Source organism: Erpetoichthys calabaricus, chromosome 1 (assembly GCF_900747795.2).
Source record: "Erpetoichthys calabaricus chromosome 1, fErpCal1.3, whole genome shotgun sequence".
Lineage (NCBI taxonomy): Eukaryota > Metazoa > Chordata > Cladistia > Polypteriformes > Polypteridae > Erpetoichthys > Erpetoichthys calabaricus.
In genome coordinates this window covers 299,060,382-299,086,602 of record NC_041394.2, presented here as the reverse complement: position 1 = coordinate 299,086,602, position 26,221 = coordinate 299,060,382, and the positions used below count along the sequence as shown (strand labels likewise).

Sequence of the window (26,221 nt, the reverse complement as noted above, 5' to 3'; positions counted from 1 at the left end):
GTCAAAATGAAAAGATTGCTACTTCACTCTTTACTCATAGCTCATCTCTCTGCAATCTTGACAATTAGTCTAGGAATTTACAGATAAAATCTACTTTTGATAATATGCAAATTTAAAAATGAACATAGTATTCTTCATGACACCTCAATATCTCTTCACTGATTCAGCATAATCTTTATTGAGTTGTATGCCACAAAATGTCAAAAGCAACCAAATGCTATGAGTCTTTTTAATAATTTTTGTGTACTTTAGCTGTGGCATTCAAGTCTTTTTTTTTTCCCTAAGATGTATTTTCAAGTCTCAGGTTCTCCTGAGTTTTTCTTAAAATACTTAGTTTTTGCATAAATTAATAAAATTTCCTCAAAATACTTTTTTTAACTAATAAAATATGTACAGAAAATATTTGTCCATAATGCTTAAGACGTAAGAGAATAAAATGCTTCTCATAATGATTGCAAGCTTTCACACTGTGTAATTTCTTCTACAATGTAGTTATGTACAATGTAGAAAAAAAGAGTAGTTTTTACTGTATGTCTAACAAAAAATATTTTTCTCACATATTGATCCTATTAATTAAACACTGTTTAAGTGCATGTATATTTATATTTACAGGTTTTAATAAATTTTACTCATTAATTCTAGTACAGTTTGTTTGCTGGTAATATATGCATTTAGTTTTTTTTTTTTTCAAAACTTACACTGTGTGACACACACAAACAAATAATAAACACAGTGCAAACTTGAGAAAAAGCCACAAATTTATGAAATAATCCTAAGATGTTTATCAAGAAGACAGAAGGATAAAATCCTTACCAAGTTTACAAGTAGATTAGATACATTTTGCTGTTAAGCTAACAAGACTAATTACCGTAGATACTCGCGTATAAGTCGAAAAATTTATGCCTTAAAATTCATTCAAAAAAACAGAATCGACTTATCCGCAGGGCAACACAATTGTCCATAGAATTTGGGTAATGACACTGTACACTCAACGCTTCACAGTGTTAAGTCACCGGTCATCTGCCGTTTCCCATGGTCTTTGAAATAATTATAAGCCAGCAATACTATTGCTAATTAGCTAGTTTTTTTCTAATTTCATTAAATAATTCTTTAAACTATGAAATACAGTAATCCCTCCTCCATCGCGGGGGTTGCGTTCCAGAGCCACCCGCGAAATAAGAAAATCCGCGAAGTAGAAACCATGTTTATATGGTTATTTTTATATTGTCATGCTTGGGTCACAGATTTGCGCAGAAACACAGGAGGTTGTAGAGAGACAGGAACGTTATTCAAACACTGCAAACAAACATTTGTCTCTTTTCCAAAAGTTTAAACTGTGCTCCATGACAAGACAGAGATGACAGTTCCGTCTCACAATTAAAAGAATGCAAACATATCTTCCTCTTCAAAGGAGTCAGGAGCAGAGACTGTCATAAAGGCAGAGGAAAATCAATAGGGCTGTTTAGCTTTTAAGTATGCGAAGCACCACGGCACAAAGCTGTTGAAGGCGGCAGCTCACACCCCCTCCGTCAAGAGCACAGAAGGAGAGAGAGAGAGAGACAGAGAAAAACAAGCAAGCAAAAATCAATATGTGCCCTTCGAGCTTTTAAGTATGCGAAGCACCGTGCAGCATGTCGTTTCAGATAATCTTTCAGCATTTTTAGACAAGCGTCCGTATTGTCTAGGTGTGTGAACAGCCCCCCTGCTCACACCCCCCTACGTCAGCGCAAGAGAGAGAGAGAGAAAGTAAGCCGGGTAGCTTCTCAGCCATCTGCCAATAGCGTCCCTTGTATGAAATCAACTGGGCAAACCAACTGAGGAAGCATGTACCAGAAATTAAAAGACCCATTGTCCGCAGAAACCCGTGAAGCAGCGAAAAATCCGCGATATATATTTAAATATGCTTACATATAAAATCCGCGATGGAGTGAAGCCGCGAAAGGCGAAGCGCGATATAGCGAGGGATTACTGTACTTGAATTTGAGCATTAGCTTTTGCAGGTTTTGGATAACAAACATACCATTAGCTGCCACGTGCAACCAGATTTGGAATCAAAAGAACCAAGGCAACGCACGCTATCAATGCGATGCAAGCGCAGCCCGCGATTCAAAAAATTTCTCTGCCTACCTGTTTGTCTCATCTGACAGTAGCTGAAAAACAGCATCAGGAGAGAGCAGCCTGAAGTAGTCCAGCAGCGGGTGATCTGTCGTGTCCTACAGCAAGCCATGCTGTCTTGTAAACTCTAGTAGCCAGTTCGGATCAATGTCTGGGTATTCCTCCCATGCGAACCTTGCCGTAGCTGCATCGGCGACTGCGTTCAGCTTGCAGCCGATCAGCTGGGGCGGCATTGGCTGGTGTCCGATCAGCTGATGCCGGCTTCTCACTCTCTTGCTCGATTCCTGATCACTGTCAATAAAATCCGATTTTGAAAAATCAGAGTCTGACTCAGCGATAATGTGCAAAACATCGTCTGCCGAGTGTTTTCTTTTCTGCACTCACTTCTCTCCCTTGTTACATATCGATGCCATCTTGCCTTTGTTTACATTTCGCAACTTACGCACACGCAAAGATTTCACCCTCTTGCTCGATTCCTGATCACTGTCAATAAAATCCGATTCTGAAAAATCAGAGACCGACTCAGCAATAATGTGCAAAACATCATCTGCCGAGTGTTTTCTTTTCTGCACTCGCTTCACTCCCTTGTGACATATCGACACCATCTTGCCTTTGTTTACATTTCGCAACTCACGCACACGCAAGGATTAGTTGCAGAGTCAACGAGTCTAGCATTTCTCCAAGCACAGAGGGGAATGCCTGTGACATGACAGTGAGTTTTGTCGCGATTAACAGCTGATTGTCACCCTCTATCTCTGATAGCTGTCAGGTTTTACCCTCGACTTATACGCGGGTCATAACAAATTTCGTAATTTTCGGCTTAAACAATATACTCAACTTATCTGTGAGATCGACTAATACGCGAGTATCTACGGTAAGCAATTTTAAATTCTTTTTATCTCTTCTTTTTCTAATTGTAAATGTGAGCTGTGTGCTTAACAAAAGCACACTTACTGTACAAACTCAGACAAGCAGTGCCAGTTTTAAAGGGCAAAATAAAAATGTCTAAATCCATTAAAGTAGCTTTTCTTGCCATTTGTCTAATTGCACAGAAAAGGTCTTCCAGTTCCTTTTCCTAGTTTATTACTCCACTTTCTTTAAAAGCTAATATTCCAGTCCCCTCTCTCTCATAAAGTCTGCCTTACTTCCATAATACCTTGCATAGAGGAGCACAACAACTAAATTCATGTAAAGCTTATCTTATGATGGGTTGCTTTGGGCAGTTTAAGCAAATACCATTGCTCCATCACAATCAGCATTAGTGATTCTCCAAGAGGTCAAAGGATATGATGATTGGTGGTGATTCTCCTACGGGGAAGGAGTGACAGTTGGCAACGATTCTGGGTTTCAATGATTTCTGCATTTGTGTCCCTAAGGTTTGTTAAATTATCTTTTATTGTCTTTTTACTGGAGGAATATTGAAAAAAGTGCTTGCTGTTTATTTTTGCTCCCCTAGCAGTTTCTATTTTAGTTTTTCTTATGTTGATTTTAATTGCTGTTTTGATCTCTTGCTGTAGTTTCCGGTATTCTATGTCAGAATTATCTGGCTTTTTTTTCTTTTTTTTTTAATTTCCTTGTTCAGTGATCTTACTTCTCCATTTTAGATGATTTTTTAAAATCTTTTTGAGCCTGGATCAGAAGATGTCCTTTATAGTTCCTAAGATTTTAACCTTCAACTAACCTAGCAGCAGTACTTACAAAATTGCAAACTTAAAACTCCACAAGTAACAACTGAAAACAAATTCAAACAATCCTACCCCAACTTACTCTGTCTTGTTCCTTCCCAATGTATCTTCTTACAAACCTGACTTTTCAGTTGCACTGATGTTTTCAATAAAGTGGGTTTTCTAATGATTGCTGTTTGGGTATGTCATAAATTAGACCGTTTTAGAAATAAGGAAGTTACTTTCCATTAGTGTCAAGAAAGCAACTTTTGAGGTCTCTTACCTATAGCTACTCTCCTTCTTCTTTTTTTTTTTTTTTTTTTTTTTTACCACAGATGGGAATATGTGTTCATTAGTGCCCATATTGCCAACATCTGCTTTTGTTACAGTAAAGGACACCCCACTCAAAACAGAGATTTAAGTTGTAATTGTGGATTTTTTAGTAAGATAAATTCATGTGTAATTTCAAGGCCAATTTGATTGGTCTTTCATACAATATTTATCCTTTCATTTAATTTTGTCTAGGTGGTAGTTTACTACTGAGCGCAGGGATTTGATGCTTTTCCATATTTGTGCTGGCCATAGAGCACACCTCGTCCATTGCTGGATTATACAAGTGCTTTGTTGTAGTGAATTCTGGATCTGTGTTCTGAGAGAGAATGCAGTTTTATTGTTTGATCTGGAGGCCATTTTTTTGTTGGTCTTTTGATCTGCTACAGCTGTGCCTTCCTAAGTGTCTGGTTACACCCAGTTTGCGGTGGATTTAATTTGTTGTTTCTCTAAATTTTTTAGGAGAGGCACACAATATATAGGCAGTAATAATCAGTGCGTGACTGCTAACAGTAGTAGCCAAATGTATATTGCCTAAACTGTACAGGTTGTGTGACTGACAGAAGTTGGGCTAATAGGACTGCATGCAATTGATAAAAATTTATATTTTGATTATATTTTTACATTGTGCAGTTGTAGCATTAAAAACTTAAGAAAACATGAAATAAAGTTATGATTGAAAACAAATGTTTACAAGTGATCAATAATTTATAGACTTATTTTGGTGCTGTTGAGATGTTTATATAAACTGCTTTAGTAGCATAACCTTAGATTTGTAATGCTAGTTTTATTTACAGATTTTGTAAATTCAAATAAATACCTCTTAACATCATTGGGCCAGAAATCAGTCTTATTTTCTGCAAGAAGGAAATGGCTGTAATGAGTTTCGCAATTTTACAAATTAAGTTATGTTTCCTTCATCTCTTAGTGCATAAAGAAGTCATTGAATATTTACATCTGATATGGGCAGAAAATGCTTCTCAATAGAGCATTGTGGCTTTTCCATCTTTCTCAACACCTTTTGTTTTGTTTTTGTATATTTTGAAATTAATGTTTTACTCGGTGTTATTTTTTTTCCCTTACTACTTCTAGAAAAAAGTAAAACTTCTGCACCTGTAAATGATGCGAATAGTACCGCAACACAGCCAGTCAGCGTGACGGTATCCTCTACTCAGGTGACTCCTACTTCACCAGTTAAGAAGGTATGAAATAAATTTATTGTTAAAGGTATTTTATGTAATTATTTTACTATAAAAATTTTTCATTGTTATAGAAATTCTTACTATAATGGTAAAAGAATAATGGACTTTTTTAACAATTATATTCCCTGTGTAAATACATTGTTAAACTATTTAAAACTTATGTTGTTCAGTCTTTCTTCAGTTTTTTTGTATTTTTTAAAGAATATGGTTTGATAAGAGAGTGGTAATTTTAGCAGGTGTTTTTTTATATGTTTTGTATAGCCAGTCTAAATAATGAGTGTGTGTGTTTCTACTTTCATTCTTACTGTTAACTTTTTTTTTTTTACTTACAATAAGAAAGTCACAACCATTGTCATGGCATTATTTCAGGGCTTCAAATATACATTCACCTATTTTTTATGTTTTTTTTTTTTTTGCAGTCTTTAAAAAGTGTTATAACCCAATGCTATTGACTGTTAAAACTGCATATTTTGATCTTACATTCAGCAGTATTTTTGAACCTCTGTCTTTAAAAGTTTGCAATGTGTCAGTGCCTGTTTGAGTAACACTGGAGAACTAGTTGTGAATGGATGTTCAGATTATTATAGATCATACATTTTAAAAGTTACACACTTGCAAACATACTTCATAGTTGTATGTACTTCAATTCCAAATGAATACTAGAGTTAATTATGGTTTTAAAAAAGTTTTAATTGAAGAAAACCTGTGTTTATCCTATATCCACTATACTTGTACACATTTAAGAAATTGATTTTAATCATTATGCTACAAAATCTATTTCTATCCATTATCTACACGTTATCTATATATACGTTTCTCTTTTATTGTTCATAGGATTAAATTTTACTTTTTTTTTTTTTTTTTTTTTAACATATGCAGAAATTATTTCAGGTCCATTTATTCTTATGTAGAACTATTCTCAAATGGTGGGCTAAAAGGAAGTGCATCAATTTTAAAATATAAAACAGTAAGTTGGAAGAAGTGCAATTCTTACATGCATACAACTGTTTGAAATTTGTAGTAATAAATGAATAATTGAAACTGTGTCAAAGATTTCTTTTGAGTGTTCTCAAAGTAGGAAACGCATTAACAAAGTTGAAGATTTTATGTAACAGTTAATAAATTAGATAGTTACAATAGGAATTTTTGGCAAAAGGTGAAAATAAAAACCATGATTCTAGTTATCAGAGTTACCAAGGGAAATGCACCCCACTGAACTAAGCAAAGTCTTGCTCACCCACTGGATATTGTGTGGTGTTAGGATTTTGTAAAATGTGGACTTTATGAATGTGCTATGAAAGGAACAGTATTAAGCATAACTGCTTACTGTAGCAGTTTCTTTATCTTTGTGTTAAAACTTATGCAATGTACTTTGTTATATGTTGCTAATGTTAGTAAATATTTAGAAACAATAGAAAAAAACCCATATATCGAAAACTGTACTTAACAAAACTGAATGTGTACAGTATATGCACAATATAATACATACTTAAATCTGTCAGATTTTAAGCGCGTCATAAAAACAACAATGCCTTCTGTGAGATAAATGGCATGGCTTAAAACATTTGCCAATTTTGTTATGTATAAAGTGCACATTTTTGAAAATTGGAATTGTTTACATTTAAACAAAACTTCTTATTATATAAGGATGCTGGGGGTCAGTCGTTTTAAAGAGAAAGCATTAAATGATTAGTTGGGTAGGATTGTCCTGTTACCTGCACACAAATATTAATTGGTAGTATGTAGAGGCGGATGACAGTATTGTGCACATTTTGAGGATTGGCTGGTAGTAAACATTTGAGAGAATAGTTGACTATTTTACTGCAATCATTACCAGCACCAGTATTCCCATTCCTGTTGCTATGGCTGCTTTATTTTGAGATATAACAAAGTTTTGTCTGCAGTAGATGCCTTAACTCCATAGTAAAATAAGGGTCGGTATCGTTTTAAGCGTGTAATGAAATCTGTACATTGGAAAGTTAATAGTGGGAAAATGAGAGGCAAGATAAAAATAAACAAATAAGATGAGATTTCAGATTAGGGATGCACCGATACCACTTTTTTGGAAAACGAGTACGAGTACTTGCATTTCAGTACTCGCCGATACCGAGTACTTGCCGATACCGAGTACTTAATAAAAACATGATTTAAATTTACAGGTAACAGCTTTAGTCATATAATTTAACAAAAAAAACAAGAAACTGCTTGTCCAAATATCCGTGGTGAAACTAAACGCAGAGGAGGCTTGCAGTAGGCTGTGGATATGTTTTTTCACGGAGTCATGTAGTTTAGGCAGCTCCGTGTCAGTCATGTAGCGGCGGCTTGGGACATCATATCTGGGCTCCAGAACATGGAGGCGACGCAGGAATCCCACATTTTTTACCTCCGAGAGTGGCTGGTCACTCAATGCAATGTACTCGATAATTGCCTGTGTTATTTTCACAGCACGTGGATTGTCTCTGGACATTTTCTCTCGTCTTGCAAGAGTTTGCTGCAGCGTGGGTTGTGTTGGTTTAGAAGCGTGGGTAAACTCTTTGTACTCGTTGTCGTGTTGGGATTTTAGGTGCTTGATTAAATTACTTGTGTTAAATGCGCTACCTTTTGAGCCTCCTCTGGACAATTTCGCTGAGCACAATTTGCAGTCCGCCTTTGTTTTGTCGTCTTCATTCACTTTGAAATAGTTCCACACGGCTGACATGTCTCGCCTCGCCTTCTCCCCGGTCTGAGCTGCAGCTGGGGCCTGGGGGCGGGCACTCGGCGCCTGTGATTAACCCCTTACACGCCGCTCAAACATAGACATTTCTCAGACCGTGGTATCGGTCCCCGGTATCGGGGGACTTTTAACGAGTACGAGTACTTTAGAAAATGTGGTATCGAGGCCGATACCAGATACCCGTTTCGGTATCGGTGCATCCCTATTTCAGATACTCCTGTTTGCATCAGCCTCGAAGAATGTTTTATAGTGCTGTCATGTATAGTCCATTTTGGAAAGCATTTATAGTTTATAGTTTACGTTTCTTTAGTGAAATGTGACACAATTATGATTCAGCATATCATAAAGGTGATAAATGTTTATACTGTATAATAGTTACAGTATATTGGGTTGTAAGCTCAACACTTTTTTTTTCTAATTATAAAGTGTATATTTTATGAAGTGTGAGAATAGGGCTGGGCAATAAAACAATAAAGATGATTTTCATGAAATAACTTTTCGTTGATAGAAACATAAGACATGTTCGATACAACGTCGATATAACTCATTCCATCCATGTTTTAACTGACATTATGAAAAGCCAATGCTAATGAGAGGAATGAACTAATCACGTGGCTGGAATAGAGTTACAGCCACGTCAGGTTAGGTTGATTCACACAGCATTGAGTTTAGGAGTAGCACCTCGCAGCAGTACATGTGCTACAGCAATCATGCAAGCCAGTATGTCAGGAGAGAGAGCGAGATAAAAGAAAATGATGACAGTATATGTTAAAGAAATCTCGTAAAAATCAGCTTTACCAAAGAAAACACCCCAGCAGACACAACCCAAGGCTCAAAAGATGAGAAAATTATTGAAAAGAAGGGTCAGAAGAATTTGGTAGTGTGGAGATATTTTGGCTATTTAAAGTCCGACAGTAAGCAGAGTAGTGTGCACTGCAAATTGTATCAAAAGCATGTTCCCACAAAGGCAGTTAATACCACTAATCTTTTGTACAAACTGAACAAGTGCCATACTTTAGAGCAGGGGTCCCCGACAGCCGGGCTGCAAGAGAACTGCCGGCAGTGGAGACTCACTCAGACTTTTCAGAACGAGTGGCGGGCTTGCTTTGCAGCGGCGCAGAGAGAGGAGAGAGACCGAGGTGAGAGAGTATTACAACAAAGTATTTTTATGGTCCTGACAGTTTCCCCATATGACACGAGTCTATAGAAATCTCGTTACTGCAAAGTACATTCAGCAGATACTTTCATTACAACGAAGTGACCTTGAAATGCCTGAATGAATCATCCGCAGAGCAGTTAGATCTGTGGCCGCAGCTCAGTTGTGCACATTTGCACAACGATCTCCAAACAGAAACATTGTAAAAAAGATTTCCTTCTTCGAACTTTCCTCGTACTGTTTTTGCTGTTTTTGTTTTCTGTCGTTTTCAGTGATACCTGTAGCTTATTGCTTGTCAACATTTGAAAAACATCCATTGGAATTTAACTCATTGTCACCCTCCTATAAAAACGGCAGAGACGAAAAAACGATAACAGTGTTAATGTTTGTGATGTGCAATCTGTTGGAATGACAAATGCAATGCATATGTCTTTGTTATATGCAAAAAAAGAAGAAAAATCTCGGTTTGCAAACATATGCAAACTGCTTAATAATAATCGAAATGTAATGTAAATTGTGTATAAAACTGCCCTACAAACCCTCCCCGAATCCTCAAAACACTGGTCCCTGGAAAAATTTGCTTCTAGTAAAGTGGTCCTTGCTGTCAAAAAGGTTGGGGACCACTTCTTTAGAGCATACACAATGTAAGATTTTACAGTCCCAGACCCAAGCAATACTGTACTTAATGGGGATTTATTTGCTTTTTTGACTTGGAGTAGAGGTCTGCGCTGGACTGATTTTTATTAAATTATTTTATTGCTTCAATTAAGAAAAAAAGTCACTCATAGTTAATAAGCCTGTTTAGCATAATCTTGTACATGGAGGTGGCTAAAGGTTTCCCCTCTTTGGCCCCAGTTGTCCTTTCCGCTTTTTTTTTTTTTTTTTTTTTTTTTTTTGGCGATGATTCTGCTTCTTCAGTATTTAGTATAGCTCTTCTGATGGGACTGAAATAAAAATTTCTGAGCACAAGTTTGCGCATTTTTTTTATTTTTATAGACTAGGGGGCTTCGCTCGCCAACCCCCGTATTTGGTTTTCCGGATACACACTTTTAAGATTGTTTTTTCTTTGAATTGTTGCTATTTCATTAGTTTCACTTTTATTTCAGAACTTCTGTAAAAACAATATTTGTAATCTTGCGAGTCCCAATATGGTGAATCTTTTTAATGAGGTCAGGATAGGTTTCTCTGTTTGGAATTTCAGCATAGACAAAACAATCTACATCAGCATTTAATAATTTTTTTTTACAAAGTAACAAACTAAGTAGAGTTCTACATTGGACTCCTGTCTGTAAAGTCGTGCTATTTTCCTCTCTCAGTTCCAAAAGTACATGGGGTTAACAAGGTGATACCCCAGCTTTTGTCTAGGTTTTTGTACAAGGGCTAGACAGAACGTTTTTGACTCCTGAGGTAAATTTATGTTTTTAAATAAGTAGACAGATAAATATATATACATTAACAAAGTAACCAATAAATGCATGTGCGGTAAACTCCGTTTTTGAAATTCTCAAGATTCTTTGTCACATGCATAGTTATACAGGACAACACGCAGTGAAATGCATCCTGATCCGCTTATCAAAAACTGTGCAAAGTTAGAAGAATATCAGTTAGATTAACAAAAAGTCATAGATTGAAAGATAACAGTATAGTAGAACATAATAAAAAGTAAAATTATGTGAATAAAGTAGAATTAAGTGTTAAGGTGCAATATTGTAGTAATTATTGTGCAAAACCAAAGTTAGACTGGTACATAGTTAAATGAGGCAGTTTGTTTGTTTGCGCTACTGCGATATTTACTTTTTTATATTTTCTAATTTTCCTACTTTGTTATCCTTTAACTTTCTCCACATGTGTATAGCGCCAAGGTTTTTTTTTTGTTTTTTTTGAGCCTTTCTAATTTCCCTGGTTTCATAGTCTCTAACCTGCTCTGCATGTGTTTAGCGCCAACGTTTGTAAACATCTCTATGAAGTTCTACTTTGTCATTTTACTCACTGTCATTTATTTAAGAGCCGAATTGGATGTGCTTTTTTTCAATTCCTCTTGTTCCGGGCTGATAATTACTTTCCTTATTTTCTGAATTTGCACCTCAATTATTCTTTTTTGCTCTTTTTTCTGTCCAACGCATTTGAGTCTCTTTTCTCAGCGCTTTTCTTTCTTCTTCGTTTTTATCGTTGACGTTTCATTTCTACCCTATTCATTTAATTTCTACCGTATTGACCTTATACACTTTATATGCACTGAGCCCTGGAGCTGTGTGTGCTGCATGACTGCCTTTACACTACTGATTTGTTTTTTTTTTTGATATTGCTTGTAAGTATGTTGTGTCTCGCAAGACTCTCGTTCTATGTTCCCGTGAGATGCACCGTGGCAGGTCTCATTCGTCTCGCGGGTCTTTATATTATCTTCCGAGAAAAATCACGTATCGTAGACTATCAGGACAGGGGACAGGATTTCTTTTATAATAGAGAGACAGGATCAAAAAAAGAGCAGTGTAAGCAACATGACCTGTTAAAGCTTTGTAAGTAGGCAATCAATTATTATTCTGTATTGAAATAAAATACAATCTATGTTAATACTTGCTTTTCATTCTACAAAAATGTGGAACGTACACGGAGGGTAGGTGTTGTCTATGTACAAGTTCCACATATAAGTTTAAGATTGACATGCATTTTTCTAGTGGGCATATTACCAGTAGCTTAAGAAACACACATTTTGCTTATCAATATAAGCATATAGTAACCAAGCAAAGCATTGTGAACGTAGTGGCTTCTCGTCTGTTCACAAGCTCTGTGAGGAAAGAGAGCGTTACTACCAGCTGATCAGTGAACTTAACTGCACTCTTTGATTTAGTGCAATTGCATTCAATTGTGATTATTGCAAATTATTACACATTTCTTCTTGTTCCTTGCTCCTTTGCGATTCTCTTAAAATATATAGAAACAGAAGCTTTGGGCTGAGAAGTGTTGTTACTTTGTAGAGCTTGTGGTTAAGAGTTGGTGCTGAAAAGTTTGTTGACAAGTTCTTTCAGTAATTTCTGATTCTAAATCAGTCATTGTGTCTTTGAATAGTTTCAGAGAAGAAAAGTGGCCAACTGTCAAATTGCTGCAACAGTGAATTCAGCATTATACATTCCCTATTTGGGTGACCCATAAACTTGCCTCATCGTCCAGTATGTTTAATATACCTGATTAACTTTTTTATTCTCACCAGAAGCTGTGGAACTTTAAGTGCTTTCTCCGTCACTGCTGGTGTAAAAGCACTTGAGAAAATTGTTAGGGTCATTCCATGTCAAATACACTGATTTTCCAGAAATCCCTCGCACTTTGGTCTCAGGTGTACCCATGTTATCCAGGAGACACGCTGTAAAATTATTTTGATGTAAGATCAATACTTTTCAAGATACAGCCAATTTTGTGAGGGGGGAGGGGTGTCAAATTTGACGCGGTTTTATTTTAACAAGACCGTATATCAAGAATTAAACCAAGAAGGCTCAGCTTGTGCATACTGGTACCTTTATAGGTATAGTACATAACAAAATCAAAGTGTTTGGTCCAGATAACATCACTTGGTAAGAGCAGACCTTCAAAAATGAAAAACAAATATTTTGCATATTTGGCTTTTTTCAAGTTTTGGTTTTCAGAAAGCATACTTCTAACTGATACAGCCTGCTGAAATTATTTCCATGTTTAGATACCTATACAAGGCAGAACCTGCATCAGAGTTTGACTAGCAGACCTCTCAAATGTGGGAAAAAAAATTTTAGGCCTAATTTTCAGACCGGCTTTATGCACTGTGGGAGTGACCAGACATTTTTTTTTAATTTTCCTGTGTCCTACATGGTCCCTTCTTTCTCAAACAAGTCTTACTTTTTTATGTAAATTTTTCATTTTTATTTTCCGTTCAAAACATGGGTTAAATTCCCCATTTGTCAGTAATGATAATTACCATGTTCTTCATCACTAACTTGGGTATAGGATTAATGTAAAAAAAATAAATCGCCAAAGGCACATCAAGCACAACACATGAACAGCAGCTGCTTTATTTATCATTAAATACCATTAAATGAGGCCAGATGAAATAGACATCCCCTCTAAACTCAGCATAAATATGAAGTGCATTGACCATTGGCTGATTTGACATGGAATGACACGTTAAGAATGTGGACACTACATCGGTTAGTAATAGTCAATTCTTAAATTAAGTTTTTCAAACAGTAAAGCGCAAATGTTTTCACCTCTTTTAATCTGTTTGCTTCAAACGGGTTTGTAAAAAGTACCCTTGACACAAGATTGTAGCTCTCATTAATATAATGGATGGTAGCAGATATGAAAGTGGTTTTCTCAATGTTTTTGGTCCAAATATCCATTTTAACAGCACACCCATAGTAATTAACAGCCGTTAACATGTCATATACAATATTCTGTATCAGTTTTTGGCTTTTTCTACCATGTGCCATTGATACAGTTGTTGGATTGGGCTGTATCTGTTTAAACTTTAGACTTTCCAATTTTGGCTGCCGTGTCAACCAGGTACTGCTCAAGTTGATTATAGCCCACACCAGCACTGTGTTGTAAAGCACTATATCCTTGCAAACAAAATCTGCATGTTTCTACTGTGCATTCCCGTTTAGCGTTGTTACTTTTTACAGGTTTGGCAAGAATGTTAGTGTAGTTTGACCTTTCACTACTGCACATGCGTGGCACTTTAAACCTGAGGTGTCTGACTTGTGTTGACTGTATGTTAGCATATTTATTGCAGCAAGGAAACTACACTTGTTTGTTAACAATAATAAATGACTGCCAAATATCAGACTTCCCTTTAATGAGTTTTGCAGTCTTATACTCTCCTTTTTTTTTAATGCTGCTTGCACCTCTGTGGATGTTAGGCTCTCTCTAGCCTCTGCAATCTTGAGAAGGCTGCATATAATATGTGTGTGTGTGTATTTATATATGCAGCTGGAGATCCACAAAGGGAGAAAAATGAATCGCGTATCATAAAGTACATCGCAACACCATCAGAAGAAAGGACTCACTATCATTGATCTATACGCATACTAAATCAACAGGACATACTTTTAACTGGGACAATGTACAAGTAAAATTTAAGGCCAGTACTAAAAGTGCCAGAGAGCTGGCCGAATCTTGGCTATCAAATGAGAACGCCATCAACAGACACTTGGACATAAATCCAGCATATGCAAACTTAAGAAGAACATGTTCATAATAAATAAACTGTACACCCAATACCCCCCTCCTGATCACACTGACTTAGCCACCTCCCCCACCCCCCACGTAATTTTTTGCTATATATTACCTTGGATTCTTGTAAGTCTAAGCATTATTTTCTGATGAAGACCCCTGGTTGGGGTTGAAAGCTCAGGAATAAAAACTACTTTATGATACGTGAATCATTTTTCTCCCTTTGTGGATCTCCACCTGCAAATATGCAAACCGTATGACAGACCCTCTCTTCCATATATATATATATATATATATATATATATATATATATATATATATATATATATATATATATAAAGAATGTACATTCTGTTTTACATTTAATTTTAATTTCCCAGACTCTAGCGCCTGCCTGGGTGCTACGTGGGTGTTGACTGCCCACTCCCATCCGCAATTATGAAAATCAGCCCTGCGTCACAAGCAGCTGCATTGGGTCCCACGAATCCCTCAGTACAGACTTCTACCTTAGAGCATAAGCTGACCATAATGAAGTGAATATCTAAATTTTGTTTATATTCTCCTTCATTTACATTTGAAAGCGGTTTGAATTCATACTGAGAATATATACAGAATTTTTTTGTCTATTTATTTATGGGTTTGTTTCCCCAACCATTTAAAACCGTTTGAATCTATACCAGTGGTTCTCAACCCGTGGGCCGCAGACCAAAGGTGGGCTGTGACAGGGAATATGGTGGGCCGTGCTAAAGTCTCAAATCAGTACCAAAATTAGACAAAAAGTCAGAGGAAACAAGAAAATAATCCACATTTTTTACTCATTGTTAGCGGCAGACCGTACGTACGGATGCAAGCTGCAGGATTTTAGGGCTTGGAGACGCTTTGTTTAATTTAGTTATTTTAGTACTTTAGTTCTGAATTAACCGGTCATGCCCAAGATGAATTAGCGGAGCTGTCTAGCGATCGCACATTACAAACCAAATTTGACGATTCTGCTACGAATACCTCTTCCTTTTGGTGCATAGTTTCGCTTGAATACCCGTTGTTGTCAGCACTAGCGATCAAAGTTCTTATACCTTTTTCAACAACTTATTTGTGCGAGGTTTCATTTTCTGCATTGACTGCCATGAAAAAAAAATATCGGTCAAGAATGAACGTGGAGGATGATCTTTGAGTGTGTTTATCAAAAATTTCAGCCAGAATTGACATGCTATGTAAGCCCAAACAGCATCATCTTTGACAACTTTACTAACGAAAATAAAATAAACCAGATAATGATTATCGTTCTCTGTATTTATTATTGTATTTGTGTAGCAAGCAATGAGCAACTAAACATGTAAAGAGAAAAATTACATAATACTGTATATTAGTAATATTAACCCCCAATTACTAAATACATGAGCAATAAATTATATGCCAGCGAAGGCTAACATGTGGGCCGCAAAAATGTTTGAATTGTTAATGTGGGCCTTGCATAAACGGGGCCTGAGAACCACTGATCTATACAAAGGAAAGGATATAGTATAGAAGTAGTTTTCTTGAGATTATTTTGTACGAATAACTTCTTAATTTCGAACTGAACTTTTAGTTTTACTGTATAACTTGAACTGCGGTGGGTTGGCACCCTGCCCGGGATTGGTTCCTGCCTTGTGCCCTGTGTTGGCTGGGATTGGCTCCAGCAGACCCCCGTGACCCTGTGTTCGGATTCAGCAGGTTGGAAAATGGATGGATGGATGTATAACTTGAAAGGTTTTAGATTTTAGTTTTAGATTTAAGATTTTAGAATTAAGATTTTATTTCATTTATTTGGAGTTGACCAACAAATTTAGTGTATTCTCCTGTAAAACTTTAGTGTGTTTAGTGTGTTCTCCTTTTAAAACTTTTGTCAGAATTCAGACTTTTTTTTGTATTACCTATTTTATTTATTTGGAATTGATTTTAGTGTATGCCTATTTTATTTATTGAAAATAGAGCTGTATAATGTTCTACAGTGCAATTGGCATGTTTAGCTTCTGACAGAAATTAAATATTTAAGCCAAAATTAACCTTATGATATCGTCACATCTCACCTAAGAGCTTCATATCTCACATAAGATTTTTTTCTGTAATGCCCAGTCTTAGGTGGGATCAGTTATAGTTTGCAAGTTAGAATGTGTATAGGACTCCACCTTTTAAATTTTGATATGTAAAACACAGTAACTACCTGGCAGTGAGAGAAATCCCTGTATTCTGCCTACTGTAGTGATACTGTTCTTGGAAAATGACCAAAAGAAAATGAAAGGATGGATTGATAACTAATCATGAATCACAGTGATGTGGCTAATGCCTATGCCATTGCAGGCTGTATGGAGCCAGACATGCCACTGCTGCTGTCAGATATCTTGACATGTTCACTACTTCTTATAATGCCACGATTCGTATAATTTGACATGTTTTCAGCCGTCTGAATTTTACCTTTCCAAATACAGCCTGGAAGAATCAGTCATGACTTAACACACACAAGGACAGCATTTTTTAGAGAAAAGGTTTGATCACTGAGGTTCTTCAAGCCATAGTCACACTACATTGCTTTTCCAGAGAATTTCAGTTGTTGGCTTCTTTTGCGTAAGGGAGTTTGGAGCATTCATGGCATGGTCTTGTGTCCTTAATTCCTGTAGACTGACATAATCACGCTCATGTGTGATTCAGCTGTGCAAAATCAGACCATCTGTAAGGGTGGACTTGTATGTGTGCAAGGCTTAATACGAGTTGTGCAGCCACTCAGAAGTACAATGCATGTTATGTGGCTGAATGGAAAGAAGGAAAACAGGTGGTTTGAATTTCACAAACAAGAATGTCTGTCCAATGTCTTGTGTTTATTTGTACCATAACAGAATGGGGGAAAAAGAGAGGGCTGAGTTTTTGGAGGAACTCAACATTCTTGGAAAGCTTTTATAAATTCTCTGGAACTGTTAGGCAGCACATTCATTTGCTGTCAGAATGTGTTAAGGTTGCAATATTTTGTGAATTTCCAACTCTGCTGAAAAGTTGTGAGGCATTTATGTAATCCATCATCCCTAGCCACTGTAACTTTAACATGCTGGTTGACTTGTAGTATGCCACTCTTCTTAGGTGCTGCATGGTTGCGATGGCCCATGATGAGTAGCAAGTTATTGTATCAATTTTCTGATAAATTATGCTATTGTTAAAGTAAATTTCATCAAAATCATTTAGTTTACCTGCTATAATTTCAAGCAGCAAGAATTGAACTGGTGTACTGTACATGTGATTCACTGGTTTGACTACAAGTAAAGAGGAAAATATGCAAGTTGAGGTAACCTCTTTTAAAATTAATTTTAAAAACGGTAAACTAATCTGTGATTAAAATGGCATAGAAAGTTTCTCTTTTTCAGGAAAAGAGACAGACATGATGACAGTAGGTTGTTTTTAGAATTATATACAAAACACCCAAAATGACAGTATTAAAAAAGGTATAGCTAATAAAAACATTGAAGGGTACAACTTAAAATAAATACTTTATGGAATGGTCGACACTAACTGTTGGGAAAACACATGCAAACTGAAAAAAGGACTGCATTGGAAGTTAAGACAAACAGCAAAGGCACAAGTTGTAATTAATTTAAAATGCACTTAAATATAATTTTTAAATCGTCTGACACAAGGACAAGTCACAGCAGGAGATAGCAAAGGAGCAAAATGAATATTTCATCTGAATTTTCAGTTTTTTTAAAAAAAATCTAAATCTGGTTATCAAAACCAGAGTTACCAATACCTCTTCTATGGCTTCTGCAAATTGAAATAGATGCCTTTGGAATCTTTCTATGTTACCTGTTATGTGTCATGTATTAAAGGGAAGTAAAAAAAAAATAGGTTATACAATCTTTTAAATGAGTATTTAGCTTTTTTTTTTTTTTTTTTTTGGAAGTTTGACAATTGATATGCAAAAGCTGTACAGAGTAGATCAGAAAAAAAGCCACATATATACAAAAGGCGCTCTCAGTTTTTTTTTGCATCACTTTAGCTCAGTAAATATATGGTAACCCCTCTTTCTGGGTAGAAGTGGCTAATTGAAAAGCAGATCCTGTTAATAAGGCTTTATTGTTGATTTTTAAGCCAACTGTACTAGTAGACTCTTTCAGCATTACTCATATATAATCAAAAGACACATATGGACATGTAATTGTAGATATTTGTATCTTTCTTTAGTGAGAAGTCAAGCAAAATGAAACCTTTTATTGGCTAACTTAAAAGATTACAATATGCAAGCTCTTGCATGATGAAGGGGCCTGAGTTGCCTCGAAAGCTTGCATATTGTAATTTTTTTAGTTAGCCAATAAAAGGTGTCATTTTGCTTGACTTCTCACTAAATTCATAATGCCTAACATGGTACAACACTCTAGTACTATCTTCCTTTAGATATTTAACACAAGAAATAGATGCCATGAGTTGACTTTAGGGGACAACCCACCTTTTCACCATTTACTTAAAAAGGATAGTCAAAATGAAGGTGCACTGTCATGTTTTTGCTCATAATATACAAATAATGTATTATAATGTTTGAGCAGCAACTGAGCTCTTCTTTTACTTGTATGAGCAGACAGCCTGTGTCTTAATCGAAGAATGACTGTTCAGAATTGCATTCATTGCTGTTTTTTAAGCAATACAATTGTGATGCAATGCCAATTTGGTAGTTGTGAAAAATAATAAAAATCCTACAGTGTTTTGAAGATCTGCAGAGAGAGCGAGTCACTAGTAGCTTATGAGCACTGAAGCACCAATCAGTCTTTATCATTTAACTTGATCATTTGTCATTTAACTCGCTGTCAATATTACTGTAATAAAACTGCTGCTTAATAATGTAATGTGTAAAGAAAAAGTCTAAGCTTTATCTGTTTTGTTATTTAAGAAATTTAAAATCTTGTGAAATAAATTACCACTGTTTACAGATTGTAGGAGATCAGAGCAGCAGCACTTCTTACCAAAAAAATTAAACACACTGTTGCAATGTTTGTCTAAGGTTTCAATGATTGAGCATGAGGTAATTAGGAAAGGTAATTAGCTAATCCTTGCTATATCAGGAAATAACTGCCATGAGAACAGTTGTTTCTTTCTGAAATTCTTGTCATTAATATTTTGTTAGTGTGTGTATATTTCATGCTTTGTGTTTGTGAGAAGCTGAGGAATTCATATGTATGCATATTTAAAGTGCTGTGCACGTGTGTTTATATAAAAAGAAATCCTCAAAAATGACACGTTTATGTATGGTCTTTACATTTATTGTAATGCCATTTAATATATTAACATTTTACCAAGTTGTATTTATTTTCACATCTTGTCAGATTTTGAGATAAGCAATTTATTTCTTCTGTTTGATTGTGATTTGTTAATGTATTTTCTCACAACTTTTCTTGTCTGTATACAATATTGCCTTTCTTTTGAATTTCCCTTAATCTCACTTGTGCCAATTTTGGCTTCAGTCTGATTTTATTACTCCCATCATGCTTGTATCGGAGCCATTTGATCCTGCTTCATGGCGTCAAGGCTTACGCAAAACTGGCATTTCTCTTGTGCCCAGTAAGGGTGAAAAGGCAATGGTGAGGCTTTGGTTGTTCTCAGGAGTTATGGTTTTTACTTTTAACAAAATACTGAAAGCTAAACTCAAAAGGCTGCATGATTTGCTTTGTCCACCAGTCTGCATGTTCAAAAGGATTTCAGTGACAGCTTCCTTTGTTTGTGCCTTACACTCTTGTTTGATCAACTCATAGCAGTTTCACTTTTTCCCTTTAGTTGTCAACATTATTAGACTCACTTAATACTAGCTTGTTAACATTATAAACTAATACTATCTAAAATGTAATTATCATATGCTGCTTTAATAGTGTTAAAGGTTTTTAATAGATAGACATATTCTTCAGGATATCAATTTTTGCTTTGCTGCATTTTACATAAAGACTACTGATTTTGCTTATTTTATGTCTGCATGAACTTTAATTTTGGAATTTTTCCATTCTCAGAGTGTATACTTTCTTTACTCTCAAACTGAAGCATGTTCCATTACCTTTCCAAAACAATCATTTTCCAAGAGGTGTCTTTTAGATAGTCTTTCGAAATTATCACATTTTTTTCATTGTTGGCAAACATAGTAAATAATCTTAACACACTAAAGGTAAAGTCAGTTTCATACAGAGTAATGCATGGGTTTTGGGCCTTATTTTGTCAGATTTATTTTTTCATGCTATACTCACATAGGGATTTGTGATCAAATGATGAATGGGGGCAAAAATGCAAATTCACTTTTTATTGCCCTGTATTTCTGAGCATGTATGCTTTAATATTTTTGAATATTGCCAGTTTTTTTGCATTCCATTTCTTTGACTGTGATTGTATTTGCACAAATTAATATTTAAAAGTTTTTGTAATTTGATGTAGGAGGGTTAATAAAAAGTAAAGGCAATTTGAAAGTTACGCGATAACCTCAATGGATAGAAGCTGACAAATGCAACATGTTCGAATGGCATATGTTATTGAATAAAATGAGAAAATTGGTCAAGGGGTCTTTAAACTTAGGCATGGGCACTCTGTAAAGATGTATGAGTAAATTGTTTCATTAAGTGTTTGTTTTTTGTAAAATTAATCGTTTACATTTGTGTGGAAATTGAATGTGTATTTAAACAAGGGAATGTCTTCAGGTCCAAATCAAGGAACAAGTTGTTTAGGCTGGTAACTACTGGACACAGCCATGCACTTTCAATTTCATAGTTCCATTTCTTAATTGAAAGAATTGTTTACCTGCAAAGAAAGTAGTGGTTGTAGAATTCCATAAAGCTGTTGTGAAACTTGCAGTAAACTAAAAATGTAACCTATATTTCAGCAAGAAATGTGAAACAGCAAAGGTTTTTCAGTTTTCTGTTAATAGTAATGTTGGCATCTCGAATGTGTCTTAAACTTACCATTTAAGTTGTGCTAAAAAAAGTTTGGAATAGGGCTGTCAGATCAGATGTCTCTATTTGAATGTAATTTGATCATATTACGAAAATCTTATTCAAAGGCCGAAAGTGTCATTTGCATTTAAACAAGGGATTGTTTGTTTTACTTCAGAGTAAATGAAATTGTATAACTCCATATGAGAGATGTACTATTTCTTCATTTACAGATCCCCTTTTGCTCATCACTGCCAGGATCAACTGATTTATACTTTTAAATAGTTAACGTGCGCTTCTTGGTAGTGTCCCAATAAATGCTTAAACTCACTTTACATATTTTTGTAAGTTGCTACATAAACATTCAGTTGCTTTTATCTGTAAGTGAAGTGAAGACTAAAAGTGCCTCATGTCTCATTTTCAGTAATGACGTATGGGCAGGGAACGGTATGTCTTCTGGCCTTAGTGAGTAGAAAAAAAGCATAGCTGAGACAAAGACTTATAATACTTGTATTTAATGAGACTGAGCAGTCCAAAGCAATATTTTGCTAGGTTTTTTTTGTGGATTACCCTTAGAAAAAGGCACTGTAAACACTTTCAGCTGTATTTTCAAGTATTCCATTTTTATAAACGATGTAGTCTTCACATTCATTTTATACAGAACACCACCTTAGTTATGAGCACTTCATGCTTTACAGAGAAACCAAGGGCGAAAAGTAAGAATAATTCTAATAAAAAATAAGAAAGTAAAAACATACAGTACTAATGTAAATGTAGCACATAATATTTTCAAATGTAGGTTAAATATTCTATTTTTTATTGGAGTGTTAGACTCTAAGTTTTGGCTAATTTGACCACCCTAGTTTGGATAATAGTTGTAATAATAAAGCAGAAACATTTCTTTTAACCCATTTTCTTTTAGGCATAAACAGGCTTTACTGTGATATTTGTTCTGAACTACTTTTTTGCATCTTACAGATGCCCAAACACCTTACCTGGCACCATTTGTAATTGGTGTTGACTGAAAAAATTACTTACTTTTGCAGATATGTGCAAAAGAGAAAATCCTGCTAAGTCCTTCAGTGGTTAATCCAGAAGTTGGATGTACTGTTTGTGTGAATTGGCCTAAATTAAAATTGAATCACCTAATCAGTAAAAGTGCATGGAAAGCTGACTGTTGGGTGTTTTTGTGTATGTAAGAAGGAGGAATGAAAATACCAGTGCCATTAAAGTAATATTAAAGCATATATTCACAGAAATGCGATGTAAAATTGGTTACTTGAGTTTTGTGTCCAATAGAAGTAGTACTAGGTTTTGTTTCCTATTTCTGTCTTAAAGTTATTGTTTATAAACTTTTTCAGATGTTTTTTGTAGAAAGCCCAAAGATCTATAAAGCTTCTAATATGTCTTGCTCTTCTGCACTTAAATATGAGGGCATTATCAGCTTTCAAATATAAAAGAGCATTTCTTGATGCAGAAGTGAAGGCTTTGAAAAATACAAGAAGCTAAATCTTCACTGACACACTAGTAGCAAGTCTGACACAGTACTGACTGCAGTTGTAGTGTTCATACCAAAATACTTTTGCAGACGTTTATGCTTATTCAATATGGATATGCATCTGATTACATTGAAAATACATCTTGTCTGATTCAGTATTATCTGTTGAAGATTTCGTCTGGTATAAGTGCATCTACTGTTCCTTGCACCCATCTCAACACCTATTACATCCCCCACTATCACAAAACTTAAATATTGTTCTTTCTGTATAGAAGCTGGAGTTGTTTCAGTTTATAATGTTTATCTCTGCATTATGAACTTTTATGTTGCTTAGTTGTAAGATTAAGATAAACAGAACACATATTCCAAAATAACAGTTATTTTTGACAGTTTGGCATGAAGAAGATATTTAAAGAAAATAATGAAACGGGGGTTTGCCTATAGAAGAAATTCTTTGTCATTACAGGTTTAATGTGTATGTTAGCTGTAAATGCACAGAGCATGTATATAGAGTGGTGGAATGATAGCTCAAGGTCCTCCCTTTTCACTCTTCTCACTTCACCCAGTCCTAATGTGTGTTGTTCTGCAACCCACTCTCCTATTCTGGTGTGGATTTGGAATTGTTTAATGGCAGCAACTGACTCATTTCTGCCTCCTCCAAAGCCTTTATGCATCCCACTATATGGGTTACTCAGAAGTACATATGCAGGCATGTGTTTGCTTTTTCAGAAATGACATAACTTCTACACAGTGGTATGTTTTAATCATGGAGTAGTGTGATAAGTGTGCAACATTAGACATTGCTTTTATATTATATAAACTTATATATATATATATACACACACACATAACATATGTACTGTATGTACAGTCGAACCTCGGTTCACGACCATAATTCGTTCTAAAACTCTGGTCGTAACCTGATTTGGTTGTGAACCGAAGTAATTTCCCTCATAGGCTTGTATGTAAATACAATTAATCTGTTCCAGACCATACGAACTGTATGTAAATATTTTTTTTTTTTTAAGATTTTAAGCACAAATATAGTTAATTATACCACAGAATGTACAGCGTAATAGTGAAGTAAATGTAAAAACATTGAATAACACTGAGAAAACCTTGAACAACAGAGAAAACTAACACTGCAAGAGTTTGCGGTAAAAACACTTTTTTAAATGAGTTTTAAGCACAGGGAAAAAATGAACATTTGAAAAATCCGTAATTTAATAAACCACCAAGAAATGTAACATTGCAACAGTGCACGCTACGAACCGATCGCTGTAAGCAGAAGTGAAGTAGAGGTTAAAAATCCAATAGAAAAAAGTCTTAATTAAATACGAGGTTAAAATAATGCTGGAATCTGTATCTTTAAAAACAAGCCCTTATATGGCCAGCCCTCTCTCTCCTTCTCTTTCTCCCTCCCTCTCTCTCATGCACGTGTGTGTGTGTCTCTCTCTCGCGTGTGTGTGTGTGTGTGTGTCTCTCTCGCGTGTGTGTGCGTCTCGCTCTCTCGCTGCACAGGGAGAGACTGAACACGTGCGGAAATCATCAGCGCGCACAAACTGAAAGGGAAACTGGCTTGTTCTTATACCGAGTGTGTGGTCGTGAACAGATGCAAAAGTTTGGCGAACTTTTTGGTTGTAAACAGATTTGTACGTGTTTAGAAATGTTCCTGAACCGAGGTTCCACTGTGTGTGTGTGTGTGTGTGTGTGTGTGTGTGTGTGTATGTATGTGTATATATGTATATGTATGTATGTATGTATGTATGTATGAATGTATGTATGTATATGTATACTAGTTGATTACCCAGTGGCTTCGCTTACTGAGTTAAAGGGAAAAAAATAAAATGTAGTCTATAAGTTATTAAACAGTAAAACATTAACATTTTAAGAAGTAAAGATACATTGAGCACTACTAGAGTGGTTTCGGGTAAACTACATTTTAAAGGCGGTATAACACAACAGGTAAGTATTACTAACAGCAGGTAAAATGTATTTGGATCATCTGTTTTGAAAGGCGCTACACGACCGCTGTGGTATTGAAATTACATTTTCTATGTGATCGTCCAAATTTCTGTCTGACAACCTTGCACTATGTGCCTGTGATTTAAGAGAAAAATAATTCTGATAAATGTGGACGCTGCCCTTCCTTGCTTAACGGGCAGAAGGTCCATACAATTCCCAAGTCCAACACTTTACATGAAGAGGTCTGTACATCTTATTAGACGTAAACTGTTCATCTTCTTAAAATAATTGATCACAACAGCAGCCTTGAATGTTGCGGGGTTTTAGTGACCCGAACTCACCTTAAGGGACAAACAGAGTCCTGCGGCGATTACACTCATTCGCAAAGATTTTCACTCTCCCAGGAGCCGATGGGGCACTTGAAGTGTCACAAACAGTACGAGAAGAGAGGACGCTGCCCGACCCGTCGTTTACAGCTCGGCGCAGTTAAAAAGTAGAAAGATGCAAAGCTGTTTTCCTCATCTCTTCTACTATCAAGTATTGCCAACTAAAAAAAAGTTACAATGTGGCAGTTTCCGCGACAGTCACATGGACGAATAAATAACACTTCTCAGCATGTTTGTGTTCTTTTTAATATCAGTAAAATAACTCTCACACAAATAATGACAATTCGTAAAGACGATATAAAAATGGCGTCCACAAACAAAGTGATTAGTTCCTGTATTATAATATGTTGTGTGGTCATACGTAATTTCCATATCATGTGGTCATACGTAATTTCCGTTTTCTAAGTAATTTCCATATTGCGTTTGCATATGTAATTTCTGTTTCAAACGTGAAAAGAATTTTATATATATAATATATAGTATATAGTACTGTGCAAAAGTTTTAGGCAGGTGTGAAAAAATGCTGTAAACAAAGAATGCTTTCAAAAATGGAAGTGTTAATCATTTATTTTCATCAATCAGCAAAATGCAGTGAATGAACAAAAGAGAAATCTAAATCATATCAATATTTGGTGTGACCACCCTTTGCCTTCAACACAGCATCAATTCTTATAGGTACACTTGCACAAAGTCAGGGATTTTGTAGGATTATAGTCAGGTGTATGATCAACCAATTATACCAAACAGGTGCTAATGATCATCAATGTCACACGTAGGTTGAAACAGTCATTAACTGAAACAGAAACAGCTGTGTAGGAGGCTTAAAACTGGGCGAGGAACAGCCAAACTCTGCTACCAAGGTGAGGTTGTGGAAGACATGGCATGTCATGGCAAGATTGAGCACAGCAACAAGACACAAGGTAGTTATACTGCATCAGCAAGGTCTCTCCCAGACAAAGATTTCAAAGCAGACTGGGGTTTCAAGATGTGCTGTTCAAGCTCTTTTGAAGAAGCACAAAGAAACGGGCAACGTTGAGGATCGTAGACGCAGTGGTCGGCCAAGGAAACTTAGTGCAGCA

General features: G+C 35.7%; 1 protein-coding gene across 1 annotated transcript in view; it reads left to right on the top strand.

Annotated features, from left to right (window-relative positions):
- The window catches only part of ppp1r12a (protein phosphatase 1, regulatory subunit 12A), a 355,094-nt gene that overhangs the window by 217,243 nt on the left and 111,630 nt on the right, over nt 1-26,221 (top strand). The window contains 1 exon segment of the mRNA XM_051934734.1: nt 5,202-5,311. Within this exon segment, the coding sequence (XP_051790694.1) occupies nt 5,202-5,311 (110 nt within the window).